At 43.3% G+C, this 17,571-nt stretch overlaps 2 protein-coding genes across 2 annotated transcripts; one reads left to right on the top strand and one right to left on the bottom strand.

The window, feature by feature from the left end:
* The first annotated feature begins 99 nt into the window (after nt 1-99).
* CRYM (crystallin mu) lies at nt 100-10,386 on the top strand. Its single transcript, XM_038151370.1, has 8 exons — nt 100-395; nt 621-771; nt 1,774-1,836; nt 3,902-4,003; nt 4,849-5,032; nt 6,502-6,623; nt 7,490-7,574; nt 8,241-10,386. The coding sequence occupies exons 1-8, from the start codon at nt 223-225 to the stop codon at nt 8,303-8,305; spliced, it is 945 nt and encodes a 314-aa protein (XP_038007298.1). The 5' UTR covers nt 100-222; the 3' UTR covers nt 8,306-10,386.
* On the bottom strand, nt 10,176-16,765 carry ANKS4B (ankyrin repeat and sterile alpha motif domain containing 4B). Its single transcript, XM_038151368.1, has 2 exons — nt 16,549-16,765; nt 10,176-13,310 (listed from the first exon to the last, which is right to left on the bottom strand). The coding sequence occupies exons 1-2, from the start codon at nt 16,707-16,709 to the stop codon at nt 12,236-12,238; spliced, it is 1,236 nt and encodes a 411-aa protein (XP_038007296.1). The 5' UTR covers nt 16,710-16,765; the 3' UTR covers nt 10,176-12,235.
* Between the last annotated feature and the right edge of the window lie 806 nt (nt 16,766-17,571).

Genomic DNA, 17,571 nt, shown 5'->3' with positions numbered 1-17,571 from the left:
GAGGGGCGTGGGGCGCGGAGGCGGGGCCGGGGCCGGCGGGGCGGTTCCGCGGCGGGGCCGGCGGCAGCGGGGCCGCCCCGGCGAGTTCTTAGCGGCGGTGCGCCGCGTCGCACTCTCGGACTTCCATCATCCCGTCCCTATCCTACCCTATTCTATTCTATCCTATTCTATCCTATCCTATCTTATCCTAGCCTGTCCCGTCCCGTCCGCCCGGCTCTCGCCATGGGCTCGACTCCTCCCGTGTTCATCGGCGCCGAGGAGGTGGAGAAGCACCTGCACCGCGCCAGCCTGCTGCTGCCGGCGCTGGAGGCCGCCCTGGCCAACTTCTCTGCGGGCGCGGCGGGCGGCGTGGTGCAGCCCGTGCGCACCGTGCTGCCCGTGCCCCGCCACGGCGGGTGAGAGCGCGGCGGGGCCGCCGGGGCGCGGCGAGCGGGACAGCGGCAACGGGGGGCGGCGAGCGGCGGGGCAGGGGCCGGCTGGGCGGATTTGGGGCACGGGAAAAGGCCCTCGGTACCGAGTTGCTGATTAACCGGCCGGTAGCGGCGTGACGGTCGCAGCCCCGCTGGCTGTGAGCTCCCGTGATGACGGTGCGCGAGTAACGCAGGGAATTCTCCCCCGAGGTACCTCGGAGTCATGCCCGCGTACAGTGCTGCGGACGATGCGCTGACAACCAAGTTGGTGACTTTCTACGAGCACCTGAAGGACTCCTCTGTGCCTTCCCACCAGGCGACTGTCCTCCTGTTTGACCCCAGCAATGGTACTTTGAAAGCTGTAAGTCTCGTGTGTCCTGCATTCTCCTCTGCTCATGCTGTCCGTTCTCACTTCTGCTTTTTGGAAGCTGGAGCTGGTGTAGATTGGCCCGAGTTTACCAACAGGATTTGGCCTAAAGCTGTCTATTTTTTGTTTCTGTTAAACTGTACTCACCGTGCTGTTTACTGCTGCCTGTGATTTGAATCTGATAGCTCAGAGTGTAACTGGAAAAGAGAAATGATTAGGAGTTTATCTTGCATTTTAAAGCAAAAATACCCCCCATCTTGCTGGGTAAAGAACGGATCTTGAACCATCTTAAATCTCAATGTGAAAGAGATTTACAATTTGCATTGGAACTAATATTCAGAATCTGATTACTTTTTCTTTATTTAAAGAATTTAAGAATTTTTTTTAAGAATAGTGATGATTTGTATTGCAATTTAATAAAAATTATTTATAAAAGGGACAAAAGTGGTCAAGAAAACTATCTTGGGTTCTTCTACCAAACTCCTTGGGGTTTTGGCCCCATAATTAATATGTATGCAGTAGCTAATGCGCATTGAGGCAGGAGTGTCCCATGTGTGATACCCATTTGAGGAACTCCATGGTTCCCTGTCACCCCTCTGTACAGAGCAGGCAGTGCAGACTGGGGAGCCACTGCTGGCTTGCACTGCTCCCTGCTCTTCCTGGAGCACTGAGTATTGGAGTCATATCCCTGTGTTCCCTGTGCTGGAGAGCCAGGGAAGTGCAGTGCATCAGGAGCTGGATGAGTTAGAAGTGGCTCTTCTCTGACCATTTTCACTCCTTTTGTGCTGATGGAATGATATGGAAGAACTGGAGTAAACAGAGGAGCTGCCCACTTTAAGCATGACTTTGTATGGTTTGTGGTTGCTATGATAGTAGTTGCTGACTTCTACATGTGTATATCTTTTATATCTGTAGCATCACATCATCCACAAATTGGATGTTTGGTATTTATTGATTTTTCAGTGTTCACTTCAGTCTTTTTGAATTTTTTTCAAGGTCCTGGATGGCAGTGTCATTACAGCAAAACGAACAGCTGCAGTTTCTGCCATTGCTACCAAGGTGTGTCTTCTGTTCTCTAAGTGGGGCTTGGAGTTATAAAATAACGAGAACAAATTATGTAAATGGCTTTTCATCCAATACAGCATTAAATCAGATTTATCATTACACATGCACTTTCAGGGAAAACTTAAACTTACTGTTTTGAGTCGGTCATGTCTGGCTTTGTGTGTCATTGGAGAAGGAACCTGAGCTATATTTTTGTGACTTCTATTGCATCCTCTTTAGGAATTTACTGAACTGTCTTTCACTACATTTTCTTTCTTCTGTGTTTGTGTTAACATGCCCCTTTATGGCTTTGGGTGAAGTAGCTGTGGTGACATATTGAATTTCATTTAGATAGATGCCTTCTGCTGCCGGGACAGGACGAGTGGGTTGCACTGGACCTGTAAAGAGAGGGGAAAAGCACATTTCCATTTCTTTTAAGACAGATGCCCAGTATAGATGGATAGCTTGTCCAGAGGTGTCTGTCTGTCAGTGTTTCTGTTGTCACTGGAAGGTGTCCAGTGACACTGGAAGGTGTCCAGTCACCTTCCAGATGACTGTCCCTGACCATGCAGTGTCTAAAGAGAGATGAGGTGTATCTGGCTGTGCATTGCTTTATATCACTGCATTATCAGTTGGAAATTGTTGTGTTTGATTTCTTTTTAAAAGCTATTTTTGGTTGGGCTGCTAACATAAGAAGGAAGAGAACAAGTGGCCATGCATCTCACAGCAGGGTTTTAGCCTTCACCTCAAAGGCTGAGGCAATAAGAAGAGGGCCAGAGCTGAAAAATAGTGTTGTTTGTCACTCCTCAGCTTTGCATCAGAATGAAGGCTGATCTCACTGCTTTGTGAGGGCCAGTTCATGCCAGGGTGACTCTATCCATGGCAATGGGGCTACACTGGCATAAAATTGAATGAAGGACCTGTCCCCAGGAGCTTCTCCTGAACCAAAGGACAGAAGGATTTACAATGAGCTCCTTGGGCAGGAGGTTACAGGACCTCATTCATTCTGGCCATTCTGTATTTGGTCAGTTCTATGGTTTTTATGCAGTCCATGCTGGCTTCAAAGGAGCTTGGCTGCTGAAAGTACTTGAGGGTCAGATCCTTCATTGTCATGTGTTCTTTTGGAAATTTTCAGGAGTGTTTGAGTTTAGCTCATATTTGTCATCTTCTCTTCTTTATGGCGTTAGCTTTTCAAAGACCCGCGCTCTTACGAAAAGGACCTTTGAAATCAGGGCTTTAAAAGGCACATTAAAACAAATTTTTACTACTGAAAAATGGGATCAAGGAGATTTTTCTCCATTTTTTAGCAGCAGAATAAACCTTGAGAGCCTAGACAATTCTAAAGCTTTTTAGGCAGGAGTGAGTGGCTACAGCAAATGCATAAACAAGACACAAGGATTGTTAGGGCTGGACTCCAGCAGCTCTGTCTTCCCCTTTGCCAAATACTGGTGAATCACAGACAAGAACTAAACCAGAAAGCCAAAAGCAGCTGTGGAACTGAATTTTATTATTTGTTCCTCAGAACAATCCCTACTTTTACAATGTCTGTGTATTATGGCTCTTGCACGCCAAGATATGCTTGTGGTGTGATTTGTGGCTTCAGTGAATTCAAAGAGGTGGATTAGTGTGGGGCTGCCATTACCAGTTGACCTGTGCAGCTGCCACTCTCAGTACTGATGGTTTTTGGGATTCTGAGCCCTGCTTTCAGCCAGTGCAGAACACCAGCACTGTGGTTTTACACTTAATCAGCCACATGGATGTGTCAATATTGGAATGTACTGAGGCCCCAGAACTTGCTGTTCTTGTTGTTTTATCTTAAATCTGAACTTCAAGTCAGACAATTCAACACTGGAATTAAGCCAAGATGTGCTTTGGTGCTACTGATGCTTGCTTTTGCATTTTAAAAAGGCCCAATATATATAGTGATTGTTGAATACTTGTTTAAATACTTTTCTGCTGTTTAAAAGGAATAACAATACTGCTTTCTTTTGTAGTATTTTGATATATATTGGTAATGCCTGTTAATATATTGTCCTTACATATTCTCTTTTGTTTTTTTTTTATTCCTGATACTGTTCAGTTGCTAATGCCACCTTTTGCAGAAGTGCTGTGCATTTTGGGAGCTGGTGTTCAAGCATACAGCCATTATGATATCTTCACAGAACTGTTCACATTTAAAGAGGTAACAGACACATCTTAAGAAGATTAATTTCTTTTTCTCTAGTATGTTGCAGGATTCATTGTAAAAAAAGTACAGTGAGTGAAGTTGTATCAGGTCAGGCTGGGATGGAGCTCCTGTTCCCCAGAGCAGCCCTCACACTGCTGCACTGGCAGCTCTAGGGGTTTGATAACACCTCAGTGTTTTGGCTACTTCTGAGCAGTGCTCACACATCATCAAGGCTGTCTCTCCAACATTTGTTTCTGTTCTATTAAACTGCCGTTATCTTGACCCACAAATTTTTCCATCTTTTTTTCTCTTCCCTCTCCCTGCGCTGCTGGGCAGGGGAGTGATGAAACAGTTTTGTGGGCACCTGGTATCCAGCTATGGTCAATCCACCATAAAAGTTAAGATTAAACATATTTTGGTTCTGTTTCTGCAGAACCCAAGAATAGACAGAGCAGCAAAAATTTCTTGCTCAAATGTTGGTATTTAAAAAGAAAAAACGTTGGAGTCAAAGTTGTTTCAGATAGCTTTTTGTCTGAGAAGATCCTCCTGTATGGCATATACAGTTTTGGATAAGTTTTTTGTGACTTTCCCTTAAATGTAATTTTCAGAAATATTTGCATTTTATAAGAACAGCTCTACAAGGACATATTATTCTGGCATCACAAAACAGGCATTTAAATGTAGCTGAACACTCATGAAATTTAGTTGCTTGTATGAAAAGAACATTAAAGGGGAGAAGAACTCCAACCTTTAGGAAACGTTTAACTATCTACTGAAAACTTACATGAAGTGCTCTGTTTCAGCAAGGAGAAATTCTCCAAGTTGATCTGTCTTGGTTTTGTTTTGTTTTTCTCCCTGAGGTGAGGATATGGAATCGCACCAAGGAGAGGGCAGTGCAGTTTGCCAGCGCTGTCGGTGGCCCCGTGCGGGTCTGCTCCTCCGCCCAGGAGGCGGTGACAGGGGCGGATGTGATTGTGACAGTCACTATGGCGACAGCTCCCATCCTCTTTGGGGACTGGGTGAAGCCAGGTGCCCACATCAATGGTAGGTTCTGTTCCCTTGTGTACAGCAGGTGTTTATTAGCACTTTGTTTAGCATCACCATCTGTTGAGAAGCAGTTCTCTGTGCTCATGGAGTGAATGTTCTTTACATTTGAAGTTTCCTCTTTCGTGAGGACCCCTTTTCCCAGCCCTGTCCTCCTGGAGTCAGAATGCCTGCATAATCCAGCAGGGCATTTTTGTTAGAGCATGGGATTTGCTCTTTTCCCATGTGCTCTTTTCTCTTAGTGGTGCAACATCTTTGTCCTCATGTTGTCATTATTCTCACCTTGCTCTCCATTAAAATAACCCATACAAATATTCTTACTTCTAAGTAGTTACTGCTCATTTTTTCTCATTGTTACATTGCCCTGGTGGTGTCATCTTTTCTTCCACCAATTTTGTAATCTCCTCTGTTTGTTTCTTTTGGGGCTGATCACACCAGTTTACTTCTTTTACTTGAGTTATGAAGATGCAATAACTGAGTTAAGAACATCATAATTTAACCTCTAATTATGGTGAGGTTTGGAGGGGTGCTTTTTGGTTGCCTGCCTTGTAATGATGTTGCCACACTATTGTTTGGAGTCTCTGGATGTGCCTCTGTTTGTTTATTTTCATTAATTGTGGGCCTTTTTCAGATGACCTTGTGCACTTTCCAGATAGCCTGGTAATAAGACAAAAGCAAGTTCTCAAAGGGAGCAATTTAAAGAAAGGTCCCACATTCCAGCAGCATCCTACCAATTTTTCAAACTCGATTTAGTTCTTTGTCATTGAAAGTTTTTGTCTCTGTTTTGTGTCATGGCACGGAAGTCAGAAATACACCAAAATCAATTAAGGTCCACAGTCACTGAGGCAACACAGACACAAAGACCTCTCTCCTTTCCTTGCCTTTTTTTACCCTTCATTGAGGCATTTGTACTGTTGGAAGAGGCATTTGAGCAACAAATGCAAATTTAGCAAATGCAAATTTATTGTTCCTTAACAGCTGGACATGTAAAAAATTTCTGAATACAGTATAACTGGGTGGTCCTTTTAGTTTTTGTTGGGTTGCTTGTTTGCTTGTTTTTTTAAGCCCATAAGTTGATAATGATCTTGGTGCTGTGTATAAAAAATTAAGCTCCATGATTTGTTTTCGGTTTGTCTGGGTAGGTGATAATCTAATAAAGGTATATAAAATTCATTTGGTAATGATCTGATGAAAACAAGGCTATAAGAGATAACAGAAAAAGGGAGAGGATTTTCTTTTGCCTTAGCTACTCAGACTCTTCTGACAAGGATATTTTGCTGACATATCAAATCTTGAATGTTTTTCTGTTGTCCTATCAATCAGTATTTCTCCAAGGCTAACACTGGATTTTTTGGACATTACATTCCCGTTATAGTGTTGATTGTTACTTCACACGTGTAATTTGAACAAAATGTGGTTGGAATTTGTTTTAAACGTTGCTCTCAAGTTCGTCAGTTTTGTTGCTTTAGCTGTTGGAGCAAGCAGGCCAGACTGGAGAGAACTGGATGATGAGCTGATGAAGAATTCCGTTCTGTTTGTGGATTCCAGAGATGCTGCTCTCACAGAATCAGGAGATGTTATTTTATCAGGGGTAAGGCTTTCTGAAACTATGAGCTTTGTTTTTGTGGCAATTGGCTTGCATTTGAAATGAGTTGGTATTGATGATGACCTGCACTGAAACCTTTAGGACATCAAATGTAATTGTTGACACTTTGCAGGCAGGGGTTGAAGGATAAATTTCAAAGGATAGATTTCAAGCTGTGACTGCTCTGTCTGTGAGCAAACCATGCAACCTCTGTATCTACCATTATATGACACCATATTACAGTAGCATGTTTTCAGCATTGGCTTTTGATGGCAACAATGTATTGCTGTTGAAAGACCTACATTTCCTGCAGTGTTTGGTTATTGTAAATATTCTTCAGTTCTATTTATTAAAACCTGTAACTTTCTTCCCATGAGACTTCAGTGTGATTGACACTGAATGGACCAGCCCAAAGAATGGACCACACAAGCCAAGCAGACAATGATCTGCACAGATTTGTCAGCAGGGATTCTTTGAGGTTCATTGGAGTTTTCTTTTTCTCTTTTAATGTGTCTGCAGAATAAATATGATTTACACTTTTGAGGTTTAACATAAGAGCTCCAGATATGGTAATGTGTGTGGAATCCCATGTGTTTTGTTGGACAAATAACAAGCTATCCTCTGTAAAAAAACTTGCTGAGGAAAGTCTGCCAGCTGTTTTTCTTTGAAAACCATTCTGCTCCTCTGATTTCTGTCCAGTTTCTATATAATTTGTATGAATGTTGATCTGCTTCACCATGGAAAGTAATCAGTTTTGGGATGCAGCACTGGAGGAGTTCTTTCTTTTGAAGTCATTCAGAAGAAAAGGGTTTTTTCCCTTTTAATGTATGTATGGGTATTATGTTTTTGTATAAATATGTATTTTTTCACAGGCAGAGATTTTTGCTGAGCTGGGGGAGGTTTTGAAGGGTACAAAACCAGCCCTGCCTGAGAAAACAACCGTGTTTAAATCATTGGGTAAGAACAGCCCCTCCTGTGTCCAAGTCTGACAGAAAACAATGCCTTGTTCTTTGTTAGGTCCCCCATGCGTGGGAAAGCTGCTGATCATCTTCAGAACCACTGTGGCAATGCACTGTCCACAAGAAAGTAGACTGTGATTTGCATTTTCCCTTTTTATTTCCCTTCTTGTTTATCTAGCAGGATTGATGTAATGAAGAGTGATAGGAAAGCAGGCAAACAATAGAAGTCCATTTTCCATTTCACAGTTGTTCCCGACATGACTGCAGCATTTATTAATCGAGCTGCAGCCCGACTGCCCTGCTGTTCCACCCGTGGGGTCTGTCTGACCTGAGACAATGTGACAGTGTCCTGTGGGGCTGGGCTTTGGGAAAGGGTGGCCCTGGGCATGAATTACCATGCTCTGAGCTACATGACATCTCCAAAACGGCCCAGTTGTGATATGAGCACTGAAAATTAGATTCCTACTGTTACATTAACTTCTTACAGCACACCCAACACTGCATGATGGTTATGGACTTTGAATGTAACACTGTAGGTGTTTGGGATGGGAAATATTTCCTGTTAATTCCTTAGATAATCTCCTGGGTCTTCCTGTTCCCTTCTGAAGCAAAATTATTTGCACAGCTGAGTAGCTGTTTGAAGGTAACTTCAATTCTTTTTCAGGGATGGCAGTTGAAGACACAGTAGCAGCAAAATTTGTTTATGATGCGTGGTCAGCTGGTAACTAAAGACAGAAGACTACAATGCCAATGAGGCCAAGAAAATCGTTTGCACTTAGTTTCCTTGAATCCTGTGTTAACAAGAAAGGCACCAATCCTATCTAAATCCTTCAAGAATAATCAAGAAGGAAAAGTAAAATTTCAGCAATAGACTAATTTCTAAAGTCTTCTAATTTCAAGTATTAGATACTTGCAGTATTGTTAATAAATGTCTCTCTTTTGTAACAGCAAGTATTAGATGTTTGCAGTGATACTAACAAGGGTGTCTTTCTATATTTTGGTATCATTCTGGAATCAATGCCTTTCCTCTAATTATGTAGATTTCGTGGTTTTTAGAAGGATAATTCATTCTGGTGTAAAATAGATCAGTTTGTAGAATGGACTCTGGCATCATATTTACCTGTGATGGTACTTTAAATGCAGCTGTGGGTTTCAGTGCTCCAGTGACAGTGACCTTGTCTTCAGCCTCCTGGGCACACAGCCCACCCCTAGCTCCTGGACACACCTTCCCTTCCAGCTCACTGGAAGTCACCATTTTTTTCACCCCTTGCAATCCACCTTCCTTTGCCCTGGTTTTTCACTAAGGGCACAGTTCTGAATGGGGGTTTATGTAATAACCTTACCTCCCTACAGTTGGGTTTCTGCTCAGTACTCCCTTAGGACATGCCTCACTGGGATATTGCCATTTTCATATTGCAAGGAGTCACACAGAATGTGAGGACTAATATGTGTTTTGATTTAACTTTTATCTCCATTCTGTAGGGAGATTTTGCTGTTAATCTGTGGTGCCTCTAAGTTGTTTTTCTAAGTTTCTTGAAGGTTGGAGCCACACAAACTGATTTCAAGTACACAGGCAAATATTTTCAGTTTGGCTGTACCATGCTTCAATTGCTAATTGTTCTATTATCACAGATATTAGCTGGAGCAAGAATTTTCATGGTCCTTTCCTGGCAGAGGAGCCCAGTGATATAAGGAAAAGTTCCAGTTTTGTGCTGTTATGCAACTGCCTTGCAAAAGAGTGAGCATCTGCTCAAAAACAGCTATTGCCCTGGAAACAAATTCCTGTCTCAGGCTCACAAGTTGTGCCTTGTGAAATTTTATTTCCATTTGCATATTATTTCATGCAGGCTATTAAGTGTTTCTTGATGCTGTGGAAGAGTTGGATGACAGGGCATTTTATAACATGCCAGTAGAACAGAGCAGAGCAACGGGAAGGAGGGTCAGGAGCAGCTGGCATTAAAGCCCTGGAGGGTGCCTAGGTAGGTGTAGAAGAGGTTAATGAGTACAGTGCAGGTGTGATGTAAATAATACTCCCAGTTGTAAGCCTGGTGTAAGCCAGTTGGAAAATGTACTAAGTGGCAGAGGTAGCATAGAAAGGTACCAGACCATTGATAGGCCTGAAGGATGTTTGATGTGGATCCAAACTGAGCTCCACTGATCCTGTTCCATCAGTAAAAAACAACAGAAATTTCTCTGTGAGCTTTGTGTTTTAATTGTAGCAAAATTACTCTTCTGTTTTTACATGTCTTGTTTCTTTTCTGTCATTTCTGACATGTTCAGAAGTTTGTGTTGATTTAGTTTGTTGCTTCATTCATGCAGAGCTACACTAACCAGAGGTAAACATGAAAGCAAAGGATGCTCCATTATTCAATAACTCCATGGAAACTTGCAGTTAATAATTGTGACAGTATTATCTCAGTTCTGTGCCAGTGTTGTACCAGATTTGTAGTTTGAAGTGAGATGTAGTGTTTGGGAAGAAGACAAGTCCAGTTTATTTTCACATGTACTCCCCTACAGACTATGCACTTTAAAAAATAAATGGAGCCGGTCCAAAGACCTGGTTCTGAAAACCCACATTGTTCTCAGCTTCATTGGCAGTGGGAGATTTTGGGAGCCTGGCTTCAGTGTTGTACCTCTGATGTCATCAAGTTGAGTTACAATGGGAATTACTTGGATGCCACCTTTAGATTTTCTGAGGGGAAATAATAGCATCAATTTCTGTTTCCTTCTCTTACAATCTAATGGATCATGAAATTGTGTAACTTGCATTTATATTAAAATTAAATAGATACTGCTGTTTTTCTTTGACACTCATTTTGTTGTCCATTTCTTTTCTGGTTTGTGGTTGATTTATTTGATGACAACAAAGGAAGTATTCAAGTTGTTGCAGTGACTGCTCCCTCAGTAAATGTGATCACTGAATGTACATGGAAGAAATAGGGAGTTCTCTGTTCCTCTGATACTCAGTTTTTCAGTTGTCCCATGCTGCACATTTTCTTAATGTCTGTTCAGTGCAGGGTATTAAATCCCTAAGGAAGGAGAACCTTGCACTTGGTGGGGCTGTGCTTGTGTGAGATTGCCTGGTTTTATGATTGGGGTTTGGGTTCTGCTCTAGGATTGCTCAGGTGGTGCATAAAGGCTCTCCAACTGAACTGAAAGGAGTCACAGCTAGGATTCCAGTGTTTCCAAGCTCTAAAGGAAACAAAGGGGTTGATAAAATCTGAAAACAGCAAAGCACATGAGTGGAAAAAGCAATCATGGAAGGCTGCACAGAACAGGACTTTGATATGATTGCTTAATATAAGAACATATCAACCTGCTGTGTACAGGAATCCAGTCAGGGAAGAATGCAGTATAAAGTCCATCCAAGAAAAGATATTATAATATACAAATCACAGTCACAAGATGATATGGGAAGAAGAAACATGAAAAACCAAATAAGTAACCAGGATTAGCTTCCACAAATGCAGCATACCCCTAAGGAAAAAATCATAGCTGGCTAATGGAAAGATATAAAAAGAGCTTTAAAGATAAATGTTCTGCTAATGAATGTGCATCTAAAATCTGTGATCTTAGCCAGAGCATGGCTGCTAAAAGCACTTTATTAGATTCACAAAACTCAACAGGAGTGATTAATTTATATCTGATAGTGCTGGCTTCCCAAGGGAACAGGGGAAGCCTGCTGTGGATGCCTCCAGAGTGTGAAGAGCAGGAGCTTCCACAGCAGCACAGCTCATTTTCCTTTTTTATTTTCATGAGCTGTGTGTGTGATACACAGCTCTCAGGCTAAAGCTGACAACAACCCACAGAAAATGATGTGGGATATGAATCCTCATTTCTGGGACTTTGCATGGAAAATGCAGCCTATAGGAACCAAGCTGAGGATATACCAAAATAGATCCAAAATTTTGAAAATTAAACCTCAACTTCTTGTAGCTAAAAGTATTGCAGCCTTGATGACATTTAGGACATGATGGGTGCTGGCAACTGGATCCAGTCTAATTTAGAGACAAGAAAGGAATATACAACTCACACTGAACATCTCTTGGGAAGCTACTTCATGTATTTTTAAATTACTGTCAATAAAGAAGTAAAAACTTTACTAACAAATATATGAAACTTGCTGTAAATTAGTCTTATCTACATTAATTCAGAGGTGATTAGAGTCAATAAACCACAGCTAAAATCAAGATCCACATTCCTTTCCTAACATACCACCAGTACTAGGAGAGTGGTTTTACTGATCTTACAGAGGCAAATGGAGAAAACTCAAAGCTCTCAAGCTCTGGGAATGCTCTTTGCATTGTGGTTTTGGAGAAGAAAGGAAGGGCTTTATTAAGGAATGCAGCGGGCCTGGCCTTCACTGATATTTGAAATTATCTGGACCAAAAGAAATCCAATCCACAAAAACAGTTCAGGGTGAAAAAGCTTTTTGGTTTTTACCTTCACATTCTTGCTTTTTGGCAGAATATACTTTACTTAATATGCTGTTCACCACAACTACCCATCCAGAGAGAAAAATTGTTATCCCTGCTGTACTTCCCAAAGCAATTGGTAACTTCTCTGCCTTTTGCTTTAGCAGACCTCTGAAAAGAGTTGAACATTCTTTGGAGAGAGGTAATTAATCAGTGCATAGGTTACAATAACAGGTATGATAATTTATAAGCAAGTATCTACAGTTTTTCCAGGGTTCTCGAGTGCCCGTTTTCTTTTATTCACAGCATTCAGGACTTTCTTTCTTGGCCCAAGCTCCATCTGAATGCTCTGTAGATCTTCATCAGAACATAGCATCAGGGCATCTAAATCAATTTTTTCCCTCATGAAGACTGGAAGAAACTCATCCAGCATCTGTGATGCCAGAAATACCTCAAGGGGTGTATTCTCTGTTTCCTCATCATCCCAAACGACTTCTTCCTCATTCCAAGGGACATCAGCACTGTTTTCAGCATCATCTTCCCTGCCATTCTCAGTATTTTCATACTGAAAGAGCTCACTGGCTATTGTATCTTTTATACCTTCTTTCCCAGAAGACACAGTTTCAGGATTTACCTCTGCAGCCAAATTCCTTCCAAACACAATCTTGCCAAGACCTGGCCGCTGAAAAATGGAGAGCTGGCTGTCACTACCAGCAAGGTTTTTCTCTCCAAGGTCATTCAGTAATTCATCTTCCTCTTTCTCATCAAACAGTTGCATCACACTTTTCCTACCCATATCATCCTCTTGGTAATTTCTTTGTGTTTCCTGCCTTCTTGTGCTGTCGGCTGTCTTTTTTGTCTTGAGTTTCAAGGTATCTTTCAGGTTTTTGGTTAAAGTACTTGTGGTATTTGAGGCAAATAGTCCGGGCAACTTTACCCTGGAGTGCGTTCCTTTGGAAGAATTCACTGTGCCAACCTTTTCTTTAATATAATTCCGGTTCATTTCCTGCTGGTGTTTCTCCTGGCGCTTCTCACATTCCTTGATTTGTCTCTCGACGTTCCTCTGGGCCTGGGCCTTTTGTTTGGAGACCTTCTTTGGATTGAGCAAGTTCTGCTCGGTGGCAGCCTTGTCCAGGATCTGGACACACTCCTTGCGGTCCCTGCTGGCAGCTGCCTCCAGGGGAGTGCGCAGGTCGTTGTCCAGAGCAAAGATGTTGGCACCGAAGTTGATCAAGAAGGAGACGCAGTGGAGGTGGCCATTGCAGGCAGCGTGGTGCAGGGGCGTGTTCCCCCAGATGTCACACTTGTCAGGGTCACCCCTGCCAGGGAAAACAGCACACAGTGAGCCGGGCTACCCACACTGAGCTCTGGTGGCACTGAACAGACACCAAACGTGTCACTGTGCTCTGCTCTGAGGAGAACAGCCCGGGGACAATGGCTCAGCTTGGCTCCAGCTGCTAGAACAGGGCTGCACCCCCTGACACAAGCCCTGAGTGTGGCTGTGTGTGTGGCATGAGCTCTAATTCCTGCCCTGAGAGTTACACGAGCTCACAGGGCTGACTGTGACTGCATCTCCCCATGAGGGAGCCAGGGCATTTCCTTTGTCATCCCAGGGTCTGGCAACTAAAAGCGGGCTCAGGCTTTGACTTATTCTCATTGGAATTACTGGCAAAACTCTTTCAAGAATATTTCCATGGAATATTTTAAAGTGCTCTTGGTGATTTGTTCCTTTTGCATGTCAAATAGAGGGCAATATTACAAGGTTTCCTCACTGGTCACAGTGATACACACTTAATGAGCTCCCACAGTAACTTTTTAGGGGAGCAAAGCCCTGATTACCCATTTGTCTCAATTGCTATTAGTTTAAGCCCAGATAGATGCCATTGTTTTTCAGCTCCTTTGTTCTCTGTAAGCTGCTTTTACTCATGATGGTTTGAACAGCAGAAGTTCATTTGAAAATAAAATGCCACATTTTTGAATTGAATTTCAAGCCAGTGAAAAGTATTGCTTGATTTTAAACTCTTGCACCGACTTCACACTGAACTGCTGCCTGCAGTCAAGAATCAGCTTGAATATTTAGACACACATGTGGCAAGGTCAGCCTTGGCAATGCTCAGAGCAGAGCTTGTGTCCTCTTGTGACCAACAAACAGGGCAGCCACAGAAGCCCAAAATCTTTATTGACTTCAGAGCCAGAGACCAAGTTTACTAGGAGAATTTCTACTCTTGGGAGTTCAAGCATTTCAATGACTCGGAGCTGTACTGTGAAAGACACGGTACATCCCATCACAAAATGTCCTCCAGGCACTCATCTCTGCCTTTGGGGCTCTGGAGAAAAGCACTGCCAGGTTTGTTGAGGGCCAGATCTGAGCAGAGCCTTCAGCCTGAGCTGCCCCAGGCAGGGCTGAGGTCAGGGGTCTGGCAGAGCCAGCCGTGCCTGGGAGCTCAGGCTTTGCACAAGGCAGCCGAGGATCAAAGTTTCTCCACTCAGACATGTGGAAGCCATGTGTACATATTTCTGCTGCTGTGGCTGTGCCCTGGGGAGCTGCCTGGCTGTGGCTGTACGTGCTGGGCTCCTGAATTCCCACATTAGTGAGCTGGCTGGGCACCCTGAGCCTGGGGAGGGCCGGGTCATCCGTCCCCCCAGGGCCCTTCAGAGCTGGTGGTGTCCCTGCTCCCCCTGGAACCTGCCAGCCTTTGGGTCTCAAACAATTGACAAACTCCAGTGGCTGCTCCCAGCTCAGTGGGACTTTGGACAAGGTTTGACGTCTGCTCTGGGTTCTCATACTCCTCCTTTTCCTGCTTTCCCAAGGAAAAGGCTCACACAAAAGAGAGCAGACCCTGCTATTTGGTCTTGCCTTTATTCATGTACCTGCAAGGCAAGCAGAGAAAATGTCTCCTGACGCCTGGGAAGACAAATTATTTCAAGATGAAAGGGGTTTCTTGCTAAATTTCCGAGGGCTAAAGCTTGAGAGTCCTAAAATTTGCAACCACTCTAAAGAAAACTGCCTGGTACCTCAGAGCCTCTTTCAGGAAACCTCTTCAAGGAAAGGACGAATTTGTTAAAAACTATTAAAATACTTTCTCACAAGAAAATATTATCTGACTGGAGAAGAGCTCAAACAAAATTCAGCTTCTCCCCCCAAAACAGTGAGAATGCAGCCATACCTCTGACAGATAAATATTCCTGATTGTGTCAAGAAATCTTGGATTAAAATAGAGGTAAACACATATGTTTGAAGATTTTGAGGTGATACTGTCCCAAAGCTGTCCTCTACCAAGAAAAAGACTTAGAAATACACAAAATGACAAATACACAGAAATTTTGATCTTTGTGTCATCTGCTGTGATTTCTGTCAGCTTATGTGGTAGGAGATGTATTTTTCACTCAAATTTTGAAAAAAAAATTTTTTTTTCTATTTGTTCCTTATCTAGTTGTTCTGGCTTGCAGGTGTTCAGGGACAAACATTATTGACAGGTATTTCCTGGGAGCTGCCTTAATTGCACAAGTTGAGAAACTGTCAATCTATTTTTGCCTCTCCTGAGGACACAGCAACAACCACGCAGTCCAAAGGTCTTTTTCATTGTGATACCACAGCCACACCTGAGCCCAATGAGCTATAAAGCAAATCTATGAAAAAAAAATTTTCAACTCCATTTTTGATAAAAGAAAACTCAGATACATCCAAATAGTTACTCAGCTGTTCTCTGCAATCTGTTCACTGTTCTGCAAAAGAACATTTTATTAACTCTATCTCTACACAAGAGCAGATTTTCTTTAATTAGATGTTATTACAGAATCACAGCTTAAAAGGTAGGCTCTGAGCAATAGAGTACTGATGGTTGAGAGGTAATTACCACTTCAATAAGACATTCTAACTGTGTAAGACATTCAAATGATACAGACATTTTACTACTAGAAAATAAACCTGTAGAAAACCTTCCTTTCTTTTTTTCCCTTTTTTTTAATGGTTTACAAGGGTCCTATCACAGCTTCTGAATCAGTATTCTCCATTTTAGCCTGATGGTAGTTGTTAAAAAAATAAATAACCATTTCAGATGTTACTGGCTCAAGGCTGTCTGTTGTGACTCACCTCTGGACTGCATTAAATCTTCACAAGTGCCTACTAACTGCACTTTGGAAGCAAATGGGAGATATTTTTTGCTGAAATTGTTCCAAATTAGAGATTTCTCTATGAAACCTGTCTCAAGACATCCTCAAAGGTTGTTGGCAACCTTCTCCAGTGAGGGAAGGAAAGGTGCCAGAGCCTGCTTCTCTGAGCTGCTCCCTGCAGGCCCCGATGTGCTCCTGTGGGTGCTGACGTGCTGCCACTGACAGACCACCTGAAGGGCTCTTCAACCCCTTCAGAAACCAACAGAGAGCTGCCTGCAGGCTCTGGACCTAAACCACTGCCACTAGAGAAACAGTTATTGGCAATGCCTTAAAGGGATGACTGGGATTTTCAGCCTTTTGGGTGGGAGGTCATCGGGGCTGTAGAAACACAACGCAGTAATTGCGGCGCTGAGGCTGTGAGCAGCGGAGGCTGGCTGAACTTACCCCCTCCTGCAAATGACCTCCAGAGCTTCCAGGTACCCGTGGTAGGCTGCCAGAAGGGTGGGAGTCATCCCATCTTCATCTGAAGTGTTGAGGTCTTTCCTGGTGGCCTCTTTCAGCAGGTCCACGTTGCCATCAGCTGCTGCTTTGTGGTACCTGCTCATTTTCAGCAGCTCCTGGTTTCCCCAAGCAGCTCTGAGCGATATCCGGGCTGCGCAGTCACTCTTCCATCACAGGAGAGCTCATTAATGATTACAAGCCGAGACATCCCTGTGAGGAGGGGAATGGGGAGGCAAAGTTCATCCTTGCAGGCTCTTTGTCTGGAGATCTGCCCAGGGAACGAGTTTGTGGGGTGGGGAATGCTTTCATTTCCGGGAAGGTGGCTCTGCCATGTTCAGTTCGTAGTATAACTGGCTACTTAGAGAGGGGATCCAGTCATCTTCTCCATGTCTTTGCCTGACTGCTCTGTGGGAATTGCAAAAGGACTTTGAACTATGAAAAGAACCCCAAAAAAACCCTTCAAAAGGCCGTGAATGTCAGTGTGACCAGGTTTCACCCCAAGGAATGAAGTATCCCTGAGCTGGATGGGAGGAAAAGCATGAGCAGTTACCTTTACTGGTGAAACCTTTTGTAACCCATCTTTTACTGGGATGCAGTATTTGAAAACAAGTCACTCCCCTGCCAAAGCAGGCACTTCCATGGAACCATTTTGTGTACACAGACTGGAAATGATGCACAGGGTGATGTTTGGATAAACCCCCCAACAGGTCTGCAAGTCACAGCTGGCAACACGACAGCTGTGTAAATTGCATTTCATCAGGAGATCTTCAGGAAATTGGCAAATATAAAACTCTTCTGACCGGTATTGTAATCTCTGTTTAGACACAGAAAAAAATGTGCAGGCTTCCCTCAGGATACCACAGGGAATTCCAGAAAGGGAAGCATGATGGGCCTGCACCCACTGCCCCAGCTGGGCTCTGTGGTCCTTGCCTGGGAACAGATGGGTCCATTCCCCATCACAAATAA

This window comes from Motacilla alba, chromosome 14, assembly GCF_015832195.1.
Source record: "Motacilla alba alba isolate MOTALB_02 chromosome 14, Motacilla_alba_V1.0_pri, whole genome shotgun sequence".
Taxonomy (NCBI): Eukaryota; Metazoa; Chordata; class Aves; order Passeriformes; family Motacillidae; genus Motacilla; species Motacilla alba.
This window is presented reverse-complemented; position numbering and strand designations above follow the sequence as displayed.